Below are 14,537 nucleotides of genomic sequence, written 5' to 3'. Positions count from 1 at the left end.
TCAATCACCTTCGCTCTGCTTCAACCTTTGTAAGTTCTGCCGCAAAAATCCTTTATCAGGCCCGGGCCGCCCGTCTCCGGTCTGAGCCACCCTATCTATTGCCACCATCAATCCCCAAAAGTCTTTCGACAGGACATCAGCGCCTCAGCTAGAATTGTAGTCACGCCGTCACGCTTTCATTTCTAGTCCGCCAAAAGCACTCCGCAGTCCTCTTGCAAGTCGGCAACTGACATCTAGTGTCGTCTCAGGGTTTCAGAGCCTCTTCTCACTGCCTCTCTTTGCGACTCGCTCACCTCCGCATTCTCCACACAGTAGCCACAGGTTGTAATCATGGGTCTCACATTCTCAAAGCTGTTCGATAAGCTATGGGGAAAGAAGGAGATGCGAATCTTGATGGTCGGCTTGGACGCTGCAGGAAAAACGACGATTCTATACAAACTCAAGCTTGGTGAAATTGTGACGACCATCCCTACCATCGGTTCGTCCGCAACTCTGGAGTGATTGATGATAGCATACTTATGCTGCATAGGCTTTAACGTCGAGACCGTCGAATACAAGAACATCCAGTTCACCGTATGGGATGTCGGTGGGCAGGACAAGATCCGACCTCTTTGGAGGCATTACTTCCAGAATACCCAAGGCATTATCTTCGTTGTTGACAGCAACGATCGCGATCGTGTGGTTGAGGCCCGCGAGGAATTGCAGCGGATGTTGAACGAGGATGAGCTTCGGGATGCGCTTCTGTTGGTTTTCGCCAATAAACAGGATCTGCCTGTAAGTTTTTGATTGGTGCTAGGCATTATATTGGAGACTTTCATTGACCTTTAATACAGAACGCAATGAACGCCGCCGAAATCACCGACAAGCTTGGCCTTCACAGCTTGAGACAACGAGCCTGGGTAGGTTTTCCATGCTCTTCTAGAACATTTATCTCCTGACTTTTGGTTTTAGTATATTCAATCCACCTGCGCCACCTCTGGTGACGGTCTCTATGAGGGTCTCGAATGGTTGAGCAACTCGCTCCGCAAGGCCGGTCACAATTAAGCCACCCATCTACTGCCCCATCATCACCTTTCCGCGATCGATTCTAGCGTTCCTCATGTCATCCAGCCAGCCTATCACGAATCTTCACACTCTCCCTTCTACAATGTGCGTGTCTCAAACGGTGGAGCAGTTTCCCGGAGTTGCTTAATAAGTCATGGGTCGTTGGTGGTTTACAGACGGTCTCTTGCTCTTACTACTACTACAAGCCTGCATATTACAAATATGAACTCTTGAATTTTTCTAAAACCTCTCCAGCTTCGTCCCCTCCCCCCCCCCCCTTCCCCCAAATGCCTTATACTTCTGTCCAACTTGGTGCGCTGTGTCTTTGTACGTCTCCATGCGTTACGATGGGGGATGTTGTCTTGATTTCGTCTATTTGCTGTTTAGTTTATTGCGGGCTTCGTTCTCTTTTGAAAGTCTTGCCTCTTGCCTTGGTTGGGAGGCAGGAGGACCTGTACAAGAGAGACTATAGCCATAGATGGATTAGTTGCGGTAGTATTATGTTTTGCTTACTGTTGATGCTTTCTGTTCCTGTGAAAATTGATTACAACTCCGGACATCGACGAACGCATTTCCATAACACCGCAAAGTTCAAATCAACCAGGTGAAAGAATTCCAGATTCAAAAAGTATATATACCAAGTTTACTACAGCAATCTAAACATGCAATCTGCGTGGCACCAAGATACTAGAAACGAGAGCTCAGAGAAAACACCTTGATAAAACTTTCTTGTGATGGAACAAACACCGGACAGGCTCAGCTTCATTTCATAGCTCGTTAACGCCAAAACATTCCATGCATCCCATAGCCATGGCACATAACAATGATCTCGCATCCGGATAATCTTATACCGAGGAATTGCCTTTACATTACCAACGCCTCTAATAACAGTGCTCATGCCGCAGTGCCAGGTGCCGGCTGCTGCACGCTTCCCTGTGCCTCGGCTTTGCCGGTCAACTGCGCCGCCTGCAGCTGTTGCGGCTGTGGTAGTAAGCCCTTGGCTAGCCACAGCTCGATCAGTGGTTGCATAGGCTCCATCTCTTTATCGCCAATTAGGCCGAACAGTTTGCCGACATTCACAAAGTGAATGAAGCACGTGTTGAGCTCTTTGTACGCGTTCACATTCCAGAAGGGCTCCAGCCAGTGGCCGTGGTAGATGTGCGCATAGCAGCGCATCATCTGGCGGTAGATTGATTTGATGTCGGCTTCGAAGGTCTCGGGGAATCCGGAGGCTTTTCCGAGCCAGTCACGACCCGAGAGGGCGGAGAGGGGGGCGTTAAGACTAGTTGGGCCGGCGGGGATTGGGGTGGATGCAGGGGTCGAAAGGGATCCGGATGCGTAGGTTGCAGCAGAGTTGAAGGTCGTGTCGGTAGGGAAGATGGAGGGGTCGTTGATCTTGCCGACGATCCATTTTTGGACTAGGTTGATATATTGGATAGCGGGAATTTTGATAGGCTTTTTCTGGTTGTCGAGCCAGGTATATGTATGTCTGGGGGTTTGCAGTTAGTTGAATGGCTTTTTTTTCTTTTCTTTGGGAGAACTGGTGTTTGGTTGCTTCTAGAAATGGCAAGGGAGAACGAACCCTGATGCGGACATGGTTGGGCAGACTTCCGGGTTGCAGACAGGCCTACCGGTTCTCTCGTCAACGACTTTGATGATGTCGATCATCTGCTCAAGCAGTCTGTACTGCTCAACCACTTTGGAGTATGTCAGGACGTATATTGCTTTAAGTGTGTAAAATAAATATAAATAAAAATTACCTTGATGAGCAAGCCATTCGCCTTCCTCGACTAATTTTGGCTTGGCGGCAAGAGTCATGAAGTTTCCCTTGACAATAAGTCCAGCGTACTCTTCGCGGAAGAAGAACGGTGGCTTGCGGCTGGCGGGAGCTTGGGCATCGGATGGGGGTTGACTATCTAAAGACATTGCGGCAGACAAGGCCGGAGAATGCGGCATAGGAGGAACCGAGGGCAGTTGAGACGGGGGTGAGGGCTGATAAGAGATTGGAGAGGGGGATTGTTGACCGTTGCCCTTATTTTGCTGGTTGTTGCCCTTGTTTGCCTGGCGGGCAAAGCGCTGGCCTCTGATATGAATCAAGAAGAAGAGTCAGAGAAAGAGAACGGGGTTTAACGAGGGGTAGGACGACAGAGAGAGAAAGCGAGTGCAAGCGTGAATGTAGATGCATTGGACTAAAACTGCATTCACCCGACCCTTGAAACAGTAGAGTTGAAGAGGCGGAGAGGCACGCATGACCCTGGGAATTCGTGGGCACTCGCCAAACGCCAAGACGACTTACACGCTGGAGAAGAAGCTGGTCATTGTCGAACAATTGCACTGGAGATGTGGAAATCCGAGAACTACGCCTGTTTACCCGGCACTCGGAGGGGATGGTTTAGGAAGCAGGTCGGAGGTTGCGTTTGGCTCTTTGCACGGGGGCTTGAATTCGAGGAAGGGGCTTTCTTGCACTACAAAACCGCCGCCACTGCGCTAGTCTGCTTTCGGCTTTTATCCCATTGCGTTAATCACCTCCACCTATTCACCTGTTGACCATCTGTTGACCATCTCTTCACCAACCGACCCCCGCAATTTATTCTCCATCCTCTTCACCTCTCACACCTCTCTCTTACCTCCCACATACTTCGCGCTTCTTCCTCTACCATTGCATAGTGGGAGCGACTCTCACCATATTATCACATCTTGCGCCGAGAGAGGCTCGAACGCGTCTTTCTCGAACTCACCTATGGCTTCCGCAGCAGCAGTCAGTACAGCTTCGACAGCTCCGTCTCTACCAGATGGCTCGGACTCGGATGCTGAGATTACGGGCAAGGTTGGCCAATTGGACGACGATGAGGACGACAGTCCTCCGAGGCGCACGGTTGAACACGGCGGCGAGGATGAACTCGACGACGAGCAAATAGACGACGATGACCTCTTTGGTGATGGCCTGGAGGATGATGAGCTGGAGCAATCTCCGTGAACAACTTGGCGCACTCTCCTTGAGTTCCTAGCTAACGGTTCTATAGCAAGCAACGTCAACTTGATGACGAAGAACTCGATTCGGGAGATGATGAAGGCAGAACTGATCGCCTGCGGAATGATGAAGCCGGTGAGGATACTCAAGAGGAGCAGCAGTTCAATTATATGGACGCCGACATCGCTCGACACGCCATCCCAGAGCCCAGCGACAATGAGGTGAGCAAGCCTCTCTTTCAATCATTGTCTCCTAGCTAATGGCGGCTCCCAGCTCTACCTTCTCAAGGTCCCACGCTTCCTCAGTATCGACCCAGTGGCCTGGCACCATGAGAAATTCCAGCCCCCCACTACCGACCACCACTTAAAAGGACCACCATCATCTACCTTCTCCACCTACAATACAGCCCTTACAACAATCCGCTGGCGTCATTCTCCATCTAATCCTGCAGAGCTGCAGTCCAACGCTCGCATCTTGCGCTGGTCTGACGGCTCTCTGACCCTCCAATTCGCCTCCGATCCGCTACACCAGTACTCTATCAACGGTAATCAGCTTGCACCGCCCCAACACAACCCTCCCAAGCCTACGCCTACCAGCATCCACACCAGGCACGGCCGTCCATCATCAACGCAGTATAACACCAACTCCGACTCCTTTACATACCTCGTCGCGCCCTACCAAACCGCGTCCATCCTGCGCGTTACGAACAAGATCACCACGGGCCTGCAAATCGTGCCATCAGCCGACAGCAAAGATGCGGCGCTCGAGCAGCTGCAGAACGCACTAGCGGCCGCCGCGGCGCGCGGGCGCGACCCAGAGGAGAGCAGCGGCATCACCTTCATCAACGTGAACGAGGACCCGGAGGTGAAGAAGATGCAGGCCGAGGCGGCCTACAAGGAGAAGCTGAGGCAGCAGCGGTCGCGGGAGAAGCACGAGCAGCGCGAGCGCGAGCGCGCCAACCGCACTCTCGGCCGCAGCGGGCTGCGGACCGCCGGCGGGCTAACGGTTGGCGGGCTGGAGGATGAGGACGGCGGAGGCAGGGCGCGTGGGGCCAGGAAGTCCAAGCCGAAGAGCGGCCTGAGGAGGGATTGGAGTGATGACGATGATTATGGTGGACGGAGGCATACGAAGGAGGATGAGTACGACGAGGAGGATGGCTTTATCGCTACGAGCGATGAAGACGAAGTGCCGGAGGATGATGACGAGGACGAGGACGACGGGATCATTGAAGCGCCGAGAGAGCGCCACAGGGATAAGGCGCGCGAGACGCAGAGTCCGAAGCGGAATCGGCACGGGGCTGATGAGGGAGATGACGACTTCGTGGCCAACGTGCCCCGGGCGAAGAGGAGGAGAGTCGTTGAGGACGAGGACGACGAATAGAAGATATCTCTTCTTGCTTGATTGGGTACATTTACCGGGCGTACTGGTGCTCTTCGGCATATAGCAGGCGTTTTCTCATCTGACCATTGACTCGGTGTCTGATCAGGTTAGCTATTTAAAAGAAAAATTTCATACTTTCCCAATATTGCGATTCCAAAGTTTTAAATATGCCTCGTGACTGTACAACATCTTTAGAATGGCATTCGTTCTGACCCCTGAGAAGTCCTTCATGCTCCCCTAACTCTTGAAAACATTTCAGTGACTTAGCTATGAATACTCAGTGCAGGTTGGTAGGCATAGAATTCATCATGATTTGATATTTAGATATTATCTCAAGTAGATGTCCGATTACCACAATAGTGAGTGAGGGTATTAAGAGCCACAGGCGAATCCTGCCCCGAAAAAAGTGTTAAAATATATACAATGATTCAGAGAGCACCTATTACGAAGTCCGGTGCGGCACCTGGCCCTCGTCACCCAGAACCCCGTCTTTGCCATCTGCCGTTCCGTTTTCTATCTTCCCTGGCCTCTTGAAATGCGGCTTAAGCGGCTCCCAGCTCTATAACTATTATGTTAGCTACTGTTGGCAGTATCTAAAAAATTAAGGATGTGACTCACCTCGGCATTATAATCCTCCTGAACCTTCTTGCACTTCCGCAGGCCCCAGTCCGTCACGCCCACCATCAAGCAACTCTCGAACATAAATGCCATGCTGCCTTCTCCGACTTTATTGGGTTTCAGCTCTACGTTTGACGCTTTCTCATGTGTCGTAGCGTCTGGTCCGTGAGCGCTCATCACATTATGCAAACTTGCTCCTGCAGGCCGGAACCCTCCACCGGTTTTAGCATCGTATTGGCCGTGGATCAAACCCATGAATTCGCTCATTGTATTCCTGTGGTACCACTATATAAAATGTGTTAGCCTTTTGAAATCACGACGGACAGTGAGGTTTCTCACAGGTGGCCGGAACGTGTCCTCCTGAACTAGCCAGCGCGGTGGGAAGATGACGAAGTCGGCAACAGCTGTGCCGGGATGGTCGGACTGCGCAGTCAGCACAGTGAAGATAGAGGGATCTGGATGGTCAAAGGAAGTGCTGCCGATGGTGTTGAAGCGGCCTAGATCATACTTGTAAGGGTAGTACAGTCCGTGCCATGCTACAACGTCGAACGGGGTATGCGTTTGTTTGGCGCTGAAGAGATGGCCCGCGAATTTGGAGAGAATATGCCATGTATTAGTAGTGTCTTCGTCGAAATACGCAACAGGAGCTTGGAAATCCCGTGCGTTGGCGAGACAGTTAGATCCAATGGGTCCTAGCTCAGGAAGGTGAAAGTGTCCTTGGTAAAGCTCTAGGATGTAGCCTCTGACTGGGCCTTCAGGTAGTGTGACTCGGTAGCGAATTCCACGAGGGATCACGCAGATTTCGTTAGGTCGTACGAGGAGTTTTCCGAATTCAGTTTGGATATCGAGCACACCGTGTTGAGGGACAATGAGAAAGTCACCGTCAGCAGAGTAGAAGGCTTCGTGTGGATCCATATCTTTTCCAGCAGCAAAGATGAATATGCCGATACCAGACTTCATTGTCGGGTCTCCTGCTCCAGCAACCAAGTGGAGAGAATGGACCCAGTCAACTGTCTCGTCAAGGTCGAACGGGTCCCATCGTAGCTGATTAGGGATTTGGTGAATCTTTTCATGGGGTTTGTTCTCCGGGTTTGTATTATATGTAGATGATTCTCGAGGTTCAAAGGGACTATGAGCGGAAGCGGGAAGGATTCGGTAAAGCCATGATTGTTGGTTTTCATGGCGAGGAGCAGTAAAAGCAGTTCCAGATAGTTTCTCGGCGTATAGTCCGTAAGGCGGCTTCTGCGGAGAGTTCGCTCCAACGGGTAGGGCGCCCTCTACAGCTTCGGACCTATACAGTCAGATGTATAAGATACTAGGCCTCAAAATGAAGGGAGAAGCATACTCATGGTAAGAGTTGAAGCCATTCTGATATCGATACTTTTCTTTGATGGCGAACTGGGTGGAAGGCATCGTGCTCGTCACAGTAGTCTGGGTTGAAGAACTCGGTGAGGTTTCTTTCGGTCAAAGGCACGAGACTTTTGGGGATCTTATGTGCGGGATCCTTCTGGAGGACGAGTTTCTTAAGTAGCGAGCTCCAGCGCCTTTTGGGATGGAGAGGCGTGTTCGGGTCGTCGTAGGCAGTCGATGCCGTCAATGGCCTTTCCGCCATCGTTGACCGGGAGGTGGTGATACGGCAAGGGGCGGGTTTGTACAAAATGAGCGGAGTTCATCACGCGGAACGCTTCCGTGCATGCTTCAACCATTCAACTGCGCCCTCCCCCGTTCACGCGCATCTGCTCCGATGGCAGCCGTCAACATAATCTCCGTCATTGCATGTGTTGTCGCTCTGGCTTGTATCAGAACATTGATGGCATATGAACCGCCTTGAAAGACACATATTTCCATATTTCACCCCCCGCATTTACCCACCCCGTCCCGAAGTTCACCTTGAATTACAGCACACCTTAGTGACAATGTCCACCTTGCGTTCCTGGCTCAGCATCCCTCGAGGGTCGCATTTCTCCCTTGCAAACATACCATTCGGCATCATCTCCACCGCTTCCTCCAAAACTCCCCGTGTCGCTGTTGCAATTGGAGACCACGCCTTAGATCTAGAAGTCTTTGCTGCAAACAATGGCTTCTCTGCCCTGTCCACAATACAACCCCACCAAGCCGTCTTCTCTCAGCCAACACTGAACGCATTTGCGGCCCTTGGCCGACCAATTCATTCCGTAGTGCGAAAGTACATCCAGAACGTTTTTGTTGAAGATACTCCCTACCCAGAAGTCCTCAAGACGAACCCATCCCTGCAGAAGCAAGCTATATACCCCTTGAAGGAGGTCCAGACCCATCTCCCTTTCAAGATAGGAGACTATGCGGATTTCTACGCGGGGCTAAACCATGCCTATAACGTCGGGGTGTTATTTCGAGGCCCGGCAAATGCCCTGCAACCAAACTACAAGCATCTCCCTGTGGGATATCACGGCCGAGCATCTTCGGTTGTAGTTTCCGGAACACCAATCCGCCGACCAAACGGTCAAATACTGGAGAACCCCGCTGCTGAGAAGAAAGTTCCTTCTTTCTCCCCATGTCGGAAATTAGACATTGAACTGGAATTGGGGGCATTCGTATGCAAAGCAAATAATATGGGCGAGCCAATATCGATAGGTGAGGCAGAGGAGAGCCTTTTTGGTGTGGTTCTGATGAACGACTGGTCAGCTAGAGACATTCAGGCTTGGGAATATGTTCCTTTGGGACCCTTCAATGCAAAGAACTTTGGTACCACAATTAGTGCGTGGGTTGTGTTAGCTGAATCTTTAGAACCTTTCTTGGCCAAAGGTTTAGAGAATGATTCTGAGCTTTTGCCCTACTTAAGAGAGGAGAAGACAGAGAATGTTTACGACATCAAGCTCCAGGTTGACCTGAAAAGTATGTAATTATATGTTTTAGTGGCTTCTAATGCTGATTAGGCTACAGCAAAATCTGGAAACTCGGCGACTCTCAGCAAAACCAGCTCCCGAAATCTTCTATGGTCTTTTCCTCAGATGCTCACCCATCATTCTGTTACAGGATGCCCCATGCAAGTTGGAGATCTACTCGGATCTGGTACGATAAGTGGCTTAGAACCATCAGAGCGAGGGAGTTTACTGGAGCAGAATGGCAATGGCAAGACTTCCATTAAATTAACAGGTGGCGAGGAGAGAAAGTTCCTGGAGGACGGTGATGAAATCACCATCACGGGCGTGTGCGGTTCTGATGAAGGGGCTCTCGTTGGCTTTGGAGAATGCGTGGGGAGGATTGAACCGGCATTGAAGCTGTAATTAATGGACGTTTTAATACAGTGCAGCAAATTGTAATTGTACATGGGCTAGCCCCTCTACCGAAAATTTACCAACCAGGAGTTTGTCCCGCAAATCTTGTTATAGCTAAAAAAGGGAATTTAGAGCCTGCAAATGTTCCGACTGATACCGGTNCATGTATACCACCCTAGCGCATCCGGCTGAAAGCGCGTGTCGATCTTAGTGATCAAACGGCAGAGTTTATACCTTTTGAAGTAATACGCACGGCCATTTTGTCGTACTTTTACCTTCTTTAGGTATTGTTCGTACCAATTTAATGGCACGAGTGAGTCAGATCCAGGGGCACGAAATACGTGTAGTATCGTATGCTCTTTTGGATGATGGTGACTGTCGATTGTATGAAGCAGACTACGTGGTCTATATACTGATGCACCTCCCCCCTAATTAGTCAGTGCTTCATAAGTGCACCAGACGCGTAAGCGGGTGGTTGGTGCACCGAACGCGTAATCGCGTACTTGGTGCACCGAACGCGTAGGCACGCGGTTGGTGCAACAGGTGCTGTAATTATACACTGGCGGTACTTGAAAAATGAAACCGCCTGTGTACAGCCTCCGTAATTACTTTAATAAAACTATAAAACATAAAGGAAAATACATAGGAAATCTCCCCTGAGGTGCCGTCTAGGCTGCCTTTTAAACGGTGCTTTAAGCTGGCCATAAGTCCTGCTTATGGTCCGTAAAATGAACTGTACGGCCTTTTAACGGGCCGTAAACGAACCGTAAATCAGATCTTAAGGGCCGCTAAGGCGCTAGTGCTAAGCGAGCTAATAGCGATTTTCCATCCCGGGGATGGAAAATCGTGATTAGTTAATTTAACTACCCTATAAAATTTGGTAGGTTATATAAGTCTACTAAATTCCACCGTAGCTTTCTACTGTTTTCCACCTATACCGTATAATGAGCCGTATAGCCTTCCAATAGGCCGTAAACGTATTGTAGGTGCTCCGTTAGTCCCGTTCTACCTATTCTATAACTTCTAGGTTAAGCTTATTTATATTAATTAAGGTTTTAAGGGCTTAATACGGCTTTACCTTAGTTATAGCGTCTACTAGGTTATTTCCGCCGCTAATTTATTTAACCTCTATAATTTTACGTCGTTTATAGGCCTAATATAAGCATATTAAGTTAACTATAAGCCTCTTCTCTTATGTCGTACCTAGTTTAACTAGGTAGTTATAGAGGGACTTTAAATTAGTATATAAAACTAGGGGTAACTACTCTAGTTATAGAGTCTTCTAGACCATTAATTTAATTACGGCTGCTATATTAAAGCTATAAGCTAGTGTATATAGTTTAGAAGCTAGTACGCTACGGGTTACTTATTTGCATTTAATTAAGGACTAGTGCAGTATATTTACGTCCTAATTACAGTCCGTAAGTATAATTATAAAGCCAATTTGTAATAATAGGTCTTTATTATTGGCAAAGAAGGCGTTTATAAATGCTAGTAAGCTAAGGGAACTTAGGTCTAGTAGTATAAAAGTAAGTCCCCTTACTGCATTATTAATTTGCCACTAAATGCGCTTATTAAGCTGCTTAATATTTTCTTCTTACGGATCTACTGCCTAGGCCATAAAGGACAAATTATAGGCAGATTTAGGTTAACAGACTATAGCAATATAGGCGCCTCTTATACGCTATGCAACGTATTAGTCCTTTATATTTACGGTCTTATAGGTCTTTCTACAGGAGCTAGTAAGGTCTATAGGCTTTGCTATAACGGGCTTTAGGTTTTAAGCTTAGCGTTCCTAAGTTAGCTTAATTAGGTTACCCTTTTATATAATTAGGCCTCTATTAAACTTAATTAGATTCTACTTAGTTAACTACTCTTATAGCTTTACTAAGAACTTAGCCTTTTATAGTTTAGTTTCTTTAGCATTCGTAAAGGTCTAGTCTGCTAGGAATAGGGTATCGTCTATTTAGAGTCTAATAATACTAAGGCCGTTTAATGGGCTATATAGGAGGCAGGGGTTGTAGGTTAATTGTTCTATTTTAAGTTTACTAACGTAGTGCTAGTAATATATCTTAAACTAATAGTTTCCAGCTTCCGGTACTCTGTATAGAGGTTTTATAACCTATAAAATTGTTCCTAGTTATAGATTAAGCTCGAGCAGTAGTTGTATAAAGATATCCCTACTTAAGTAGGTATTAGACTATATATAGGCTTGCGAGATATCCCGTAAGTAGAGGGCTACGGGTCTAGTTTGCTATAGTCTAGGCATAAGTATAAGTATAATCCGTTGGCTAACCCGTTAAATTATAGGCGATTATATAAAGACTAAGTCTTTTCCCTAGTCGTTATAGGCTTATATAATAAGCCTTAACTTTTTAAAAGCTTTATTAGTACTAGGGTGCTTAATTTTATTAATAAAGCGTAAGTTAAATATACGGACGCCTTACGGAACGTCTTTCTTCGTTATAACCGCAAAGACACCCTTTTTAAGTAGTCCGTTAATCTGTTTACGTTATAAGTCCGTAAATGGGGTTTCCTATACTAGAACTAATATATCCGTAGGCGGAGGTTGCCTTGCGGATATTCCTGCGGAGGTTAGGTAATTCTCTATTACGGGGTTTTTAGTTATAGGGTGCTTTTAGGGGCGTCCTTAACCACGCTTTATAGTAGGTTTAATAGGTTTAGTAGGTTTCTAGGGGACTTCTAGGGTAGGTAAGGATACTTCTAGTTCGTCTAATTCGGCAATTACTTCTAGTTCGTCTGGTTTGGTGGTTACTTTTAGTTTATCTAGCTTAACGTTATAGGTGGTTTTAGGCTAAAAGTAGGGTTTTACGGACGTGCTTCTAAAGCTAGTTGGCCCACTAGGAAGCTATATATAGCACGTCTCGTTTTCTACGGCCAATAGATAATAGGGTCTATTCTAGCTGCCGCTTTTACGCTATATAAGGACTTTAGAGTTAAGCGGGAGGTTATATACTAAGGTTATATTAGGTCCGTTACGGTAGTGTAGGGCGTTATTAATAGTTTGTTTAGCCTGTAATTTAACTATTTTAGCTATTACCTTCCGTATTATAGCTGCTTATTCCGTAATAGACGGGGCAGGAGGGCCTAGGTTACTTATCCTTAGGTAGGCTCTATAAACTAAGAGGGTAGGTACTAGTCCGTTAGGGCTAGCAGTATTATTAATAGCTTTTACGGCCATTTATAGAGCTAGTTCCTTTTAAATGTTCTTACATTTGTCCGTAATAATCTAGTAAGCTCTCTATAAGGCTAAGTAAGCTTACTTAATAAGCCTAATAGACTAATACGCCTTAACTAGGATAGCTTTTGTTAATATAGCTATGGCCGTAGTATACTGCTAGAATTCCTTACTAATAAAGTTCCTACTAGCGTTGTGGGTGATATACTTAGGGGGTCTAACGTACGTATTAATCTAGTAGGTCTATAGAATATCCTAAATATACTTTATAGATATATTTTATAACTAACAGGCGTATAACGGAACCTTATAGCAAGAACTACAATAGGCTCGTTATTAGGCTAGGTGTATAGGAAATGTAAGTATAAAAGTTAACAACGTAATAATAACTAGTGGAGTGGTTGCCTAACAGATTAACTTTAATTATATTCTAAGAATTACTACAAGGAAGGAACTATCTAGGTAGGGACTAAGGGTCCTTAAATATATAACCGTACTTCTATAAAATCCTTCTTATACGTAATATACGTCTTATCTATATTAAACGTAGCGTCCCTTATATTTAACACAGCTAATACGTTTAATTATTATATAACTCGCTTACTATTCCTTATTATATAGTTTTATAGGTTCCATCCTAGACCGTGCTTATATTAACTAACTAGCTTCTTCTAACTCCTCTCTAAGTAGTTATAATATTATACTTAAAGCGTCCGTAATACCATCCCCCTCCTTTTTATCTTCGTCTTTAAAGATACCTAGTATCTCTAGGTTGTTTACTAGAGGTATAATATCCGTCTAATTAACTTAGTTAATATTATTGCTTATTATACCTAAAGCAATTTCTTCTCTTTCTTAGGTTAAGCGTCGCCTTTATACCGTCTCCTTAATACTATTACTAGGTAAAGTAATAGCAATCCCTTACTCTTGTTATGCGAAAGAGGGATTAAGTTATATTATAATCGCGAGTCCTTCTAGTCGCTAACCTTCCTCTTATTCTAAATGCACTTATACTAATATACGTTCATTATATAATGTTTATTCTATATTTAATGCTAAATATATATAACCTATTACTCTTAATAGTCGTCTAGTTCCCTAATTAATTTATCTTAGGGTTTTATATTTAATCTACTACTACAAAACTCAATAGTAAGCTAGCCTCTATACTACTTAAGGTTTAGCGTACCTTAGAAGAGTCTATATATATCCTTAAAGCTTAACGTCTAGCTTATACTCGTCTTTAGCATTTAAAATATATCCGTAAGAAAGTTTATTTAAAGAAGTAGAAACTTATTTAATAAGGCCTTTAGGAACTAGGTAATAAAAGAATAGATTCTCTTTTAATAGAGAAGGAAATAGATTTAAGTAGTTCGGCAACTGCTCTTCTTAAGTCCCCCTTAGGTGACTTATTCTTTAGCGATCCTTCTTTATTAATACTACCTAACCTTTTTTCTTCTAATACTCCTATACCTTTCCTATAGCATTCTTTAAATTTTCTAGTAACTCCTAGGTAGTCTTATTATAGCCTATTTACTTTACTTTATATTATATTTTATTGTCTATATCCTTATAACTAACGATCTTTAAAACTTACTATTTATCTTCCTCTTACCCTCTATACGTGTCTGCTTTATAAACTAGTAGCTTAACATTCCTATATACTAGCTTTAGCATTATAATGTGCTATATAGGGTAGATCTTTATTTTAGCTAGTAGGTTTAACTTAAATATAACTAGTGAAATCCTTTATATAATTTTAAAAGGTCCTAGTCTAACGTAGTCTAACTTCTTACTTAGTTATTAACTCTTAAAATTTTTGTATAGTAGCTATACTTTATCTCCCTCCTTAAGATCTAGTCCCTTAGATCTCTTAGCATTATAGTACNTTTTTATTCTCTCTTATACTTTCTTTNCTAATTCTATAAGGTCTATATAAAGATTTATTAACATCTTTATTCTTTCTTTAGCTATACTACTTATTTTCTTCGCTTACTATAGTAATAATAATATTCTTAGCTTATATCTATAATTTGCCTTAAATAATAATATGCCTATTCCTTCTTAAGGT

At 45.2% G+C, this 14,537-nt stretch overlaps 5 protein-coding genes across 5 annotated transcripts; 3 read left to right on the top strand and 2 right to left on the bottom strand.

Moving 5' to 3' along the window:
• Positions 1-241: 241 nt before the first annotated feature.
• K441DRAFT_365393 (ARF/SAR superfamily protein) lies at positions 242-1,188 on the top strand. The gene is made up of 4 exons (XM_067641417.1): positions 242-478; positions 530-774; positions 834-899; positions 952-1,188. Exons 1-4 carry the CDS (start codon positions 331-333, stop codon positions 1,042-1,044), a joined length of 552 nt encoding a protein of 183 aa, XP_067507086.1. The 5' UTR covers positions 242-330; the 3' UTR covers positions 1,045-1,188.
• A 450-nt stretch (positions 1,189-1,638) lies between these two features.
• K441DRAFT_605457 (Mob1/phocein) lies at positions 1,639-3,416 on the bottom strand. The gene is made up of 3 exons (XM_067645369.1): positions 2,805-3,416; positions 2,627-2,741; positions 1,639-2,533 (listed from the first exon to the last, which is right to left on the bottom strand). Exons 1-3 carry the CDS (start codon positions 2,998-3,000, stop codon positions 1,939-1,941), a joined length of 906 nt encoding a protein of 301 aa, XP_067507085.1. The 5' UTR covers positions 3,001-3,416; the 3' UTR covers positions 1,639-1,938.
• Positions 3,417-3,664: 248 nt separating this feature from the next.
• On the top strand, positions 3,665-5,538 carry K441DRAFT_655440 (uncharacterized protein). The gene is made up of 3 exons (XM_067647847.1): positions 3,665-4,017; positions 4,068-4,236; positions 4,289-5,538. The coding sequence occupies exons 1-3, from the start codon at positions 3,785-3,787 to the stop codon at positions 5,393-5,395; spliced, it is 1,509 nt and encodes a 502-aa protein (XP_067507084.1). The 5' UTR covers positions 3,665-3,784; the 3' UTR covers positions 5,396-5,538.
• A 146-nt stretch (positions 5,539-5,684) lies between these two features.
• Positions 5,685-7,636, bottom strand: K441DRAFT_630612 (Homogentisate 1,2-dioxygenase). The gene is made up of 4 exons (XM_067646283.1): positions 7,359-7,636; positions 6,353-7,304; positions 6,014-6,298; positions 5,685-5,954 (listed from the first exon to the last, which is right to left on the bottom strand). Exons 1-4 carry the CDS (start codon positions 7,424-7,426, stop codon positions 5,838-5,840), a joined length of 1,422 nt encoding a protein of 473 aa, XP_067507083.1. The 5' UTR covers positions 7,427-7,636; the 3' UTR covers positions 5,685-5,837.
• A 293-nt stretch (positions 7,637-7,929) lies between these two features.
• On the top strand, positions 7,930-9,276 carry K441DRAFT_547147 (Fumarylacetoacetase; the record flags this gene model as incomplete). The annotated part of the gene is made up of 2 exons (XM_067642898.1): positions 7,930-8,884; positions 8,933-9,276. 2 exons carry the CDS (start codon positions 7,930-7,932, stop codon positions 9,274-9,276), a joined length of 1,299 nt encoding a protein of 432 aa, XP_067507082.1.
• Positions 9,277-14,537: the final 5,261 nt, after the last annotated feature.

This window comes from Cenococcum geophilum, assembly GCF_001692895.1.
Source record: "Cenococcum geophilum 1.58 unplaced genomic scaffold K441scaffold_9, whole genome shotgun sequence".
In the NCBI taxonomy this organism is placed as follows: domain Eukaryota; kingdom Fungi; phylum Ascomycota; class Dothideomycetes; order Gloniales; family Gloniaceae; genus Cenococcum; species Cenococcum geophilum.
This window is presented reverse-complemented; position numbering and strand designations above follow the sequence as displayed.